This window comes from Camelina sativa, chromosome 9, assembly GCF_030686135.1.
Source record: "Camelina sativa cultivar CO46 ecotype springtype chromosome 9, ASM3068613v1".
NCBI classification, from domain to species: Eukaryota; Viridiplantae; Streptophyta; class Magnoliopsida; order Brassicales; family Brassicaceae; genus Camelina; species Camelina sativa.
Window position 1 is genome coordinate 16115115 of NC_141888.1, and position 2305 is coordinate 16117419.

General features: G+C 39.8%; 1 protein-coding gene across 1 annotated transcript; it reads right to left on the reverse strand.

Annotated features, from left to right (window-relative positions):
* Positions 1 to 473: 473 nt before the first annotated feature.
* LOC147938145 (uncharacterized) lies at positions 474 to 1581 on the reverse strand. Its single transcript, XM_087465497.1, has 4 exons — positions 1516 to 1581; positions 1298 to 1434; positions 928 to 1246; positions 474 to 842 (listed from the first exon to the last, which is right to left on the reverse strand). Exons 1-4 carry the CDS (start codon positions 1579 to 1581, stop codon positions 474 to 476), a joined length of 891 nt encoding a protein of 296 aa, XP_087321623.1.
* Between the last annotated feature and the right edge of the window lie 724 nt (positions 1582 to 2305).

A 2305-nucleotide genomic window follows, 5' to 3' on the forward strand; every position in this document is an offset into this window, starting at 1 on the left:
GACGTCATATACAAGACATTTGATATATAATATGACGCTGTTAAAACTAGAGACAAAGTATACAAAATTTGTGTGTACGGAGAAAATCATATATCAAAATAATTACAGAATTATACAACTTCACAATACTTAAATTAATATTGTTTCCTCGAATATATAAATACAATGACTTCATACTGAACACTGGATATATTGTAACAATTTCATCAATATGGTACGCAGATCATACCTCCTCTATTTTTGGTTCGTCATTTCTTATTGTACGAGGTCCTTGCGTATGCGCTCCTCCATCCGTTGAGTTGATGACAACTTTCTTCAATAGTTGAACGTCACTCTCAAAGTTACCCATCCTACTCTCCATACCTTGAAGTTTGTGCACAACTTCCGCTATTGCTCTAGAAACCGATATCTCGATATTATCCATTTTCGCCCCTAGTGTTTCAACCACAGTAAATAACCTTCCACTACCATCTTCACTCTGCACACCTGACTGACTGCTTATCTCCAGACTCCTTCTCTGCTGAACATTTGTCCCCAACACTTTCTTTCTGCTCCTTCGCATTTTTGGGGACATTATTGATGCTGGTTGGGGCTGTTTCAACGAAATCATCGTCACTTACCCCTGCAACAGGTTGCCTCCTCTCCCTCTTCTTTGTATGTTCCCCCTTCCTTTTTTTAACACAATCCCATTCTCTTTCATCCACTTCGCCATTGATCAGGTCTAACAGCAGATTATCCAGTTTCTTCTTCAAACCTTCCCCTAAACCATACACAGAATGCTGTCCTGGCCAATCTGGATATATGAACTCCAAAGGTTTAGGTACTAAATGCTTCACCTGAAGCTGCATTTCAGATACCATAACTTTAAATATGCTATCTGAAAGTAAAAAGGGAGACAAATAATGTATACGTAAATTGAAGGCATACCTCCCCATTATTAAGGAGTTTGCTCCCGGATATGAAGGTTTCAATATCCTTCCTTGTCCTCCCTCCTCTCCATCTTAACAGAGGCAAAACTACACCTTCTCTTACATGCCCGTAGGTAGCCCCCAGCACCTTCACGCTCTCAAATGCCCATATCAGCAATACATGGACACATCCATGGAGGGTATAAGCATTGTTACGTAACCCAAGGACTTTGATTGAATCAACTAAACTCTTGAATCCAACCCTACCCCATTGAAAACTATCAAATGCTTCTTCATTCGACGCCCTTTTTGCGTATTCCAGAGGTATCCTACTGTTCCTTGATAAACCAAGCACTCCAACATGCACAAGATACAACCAAACAATCTACCTCTTCATTTCATCAGACCACCCACGGCAGCTTCTCAAACCGTCAACTAGCTCCTGCCAGTTGGGTCCATTAAAAGCTTTCACCTTTAAAGCCGCCCATAAAGGTGTATGATCGACTTCACACTCTGTTTCATCAATCTTCTCACAATTCAAACCACTAATTTCTTCATATTCATATAGAGAGAACCTTAGCGGCTTTCCTCAAACCAAAAACCATACCTCCGATGGAATGTCTATTGCCAATTGATTGGACAATAGATAATGAATGGTCTTCGCACAATACATGTAGTCGGATTCCGCTAGATCTAATAACACTCCCACCTGTGAATTCTTTCTTTTTGGTCGTACACCTCATCACCAACGAAGTCTTTCAAACCAGCTAGATTAGACAAACTACAATCATGGTGCATGCTTCTCATTGCCAGTGGAAAATTACCATCCGGATAAAGCCTTCTTGGATACCTCTTCGCATCATTGCTTGACCCAATAACTACGACATAATACAAAATCATTAGTTTGGTTATTAATTCAAATATCACAAAAATTTGTTGCTTAGATTGGCAACAAAACAAGATGAAGTCTCACAAAATTCTTCCGGAAAAGAGAATTCAAAAGAATACAGAAAACGAACATGAATATCGTCATAAGTAACCTTCCACAAAATACAACGCCTACTATGAAATACTCAAACTCTTCCTAAACTGTAAACAATCGAGACTAAACCACGATATAGAAATTTACCTCACAGCAGATCGCTATATTTCCCTCCTCATCAACTTCAAACCACCTCGCCGTCAACTCGTCGTCCGCCCGTGGTCCACCAGCCAAACGTACTCCACACAGATTCTGTCCACGCCGCACGCTTTCCAAATAGTTTTTAAAAAAACCCGATCTCAACCCAACTTTCGTAAGACAAACAACACAAAGATTCAAGGGATCGATTCCTGCTTTTATTGGAATTCTCTATTTATTTTCCCCTTTTAAGATCTTGGTAATAAAAGAGAATGGC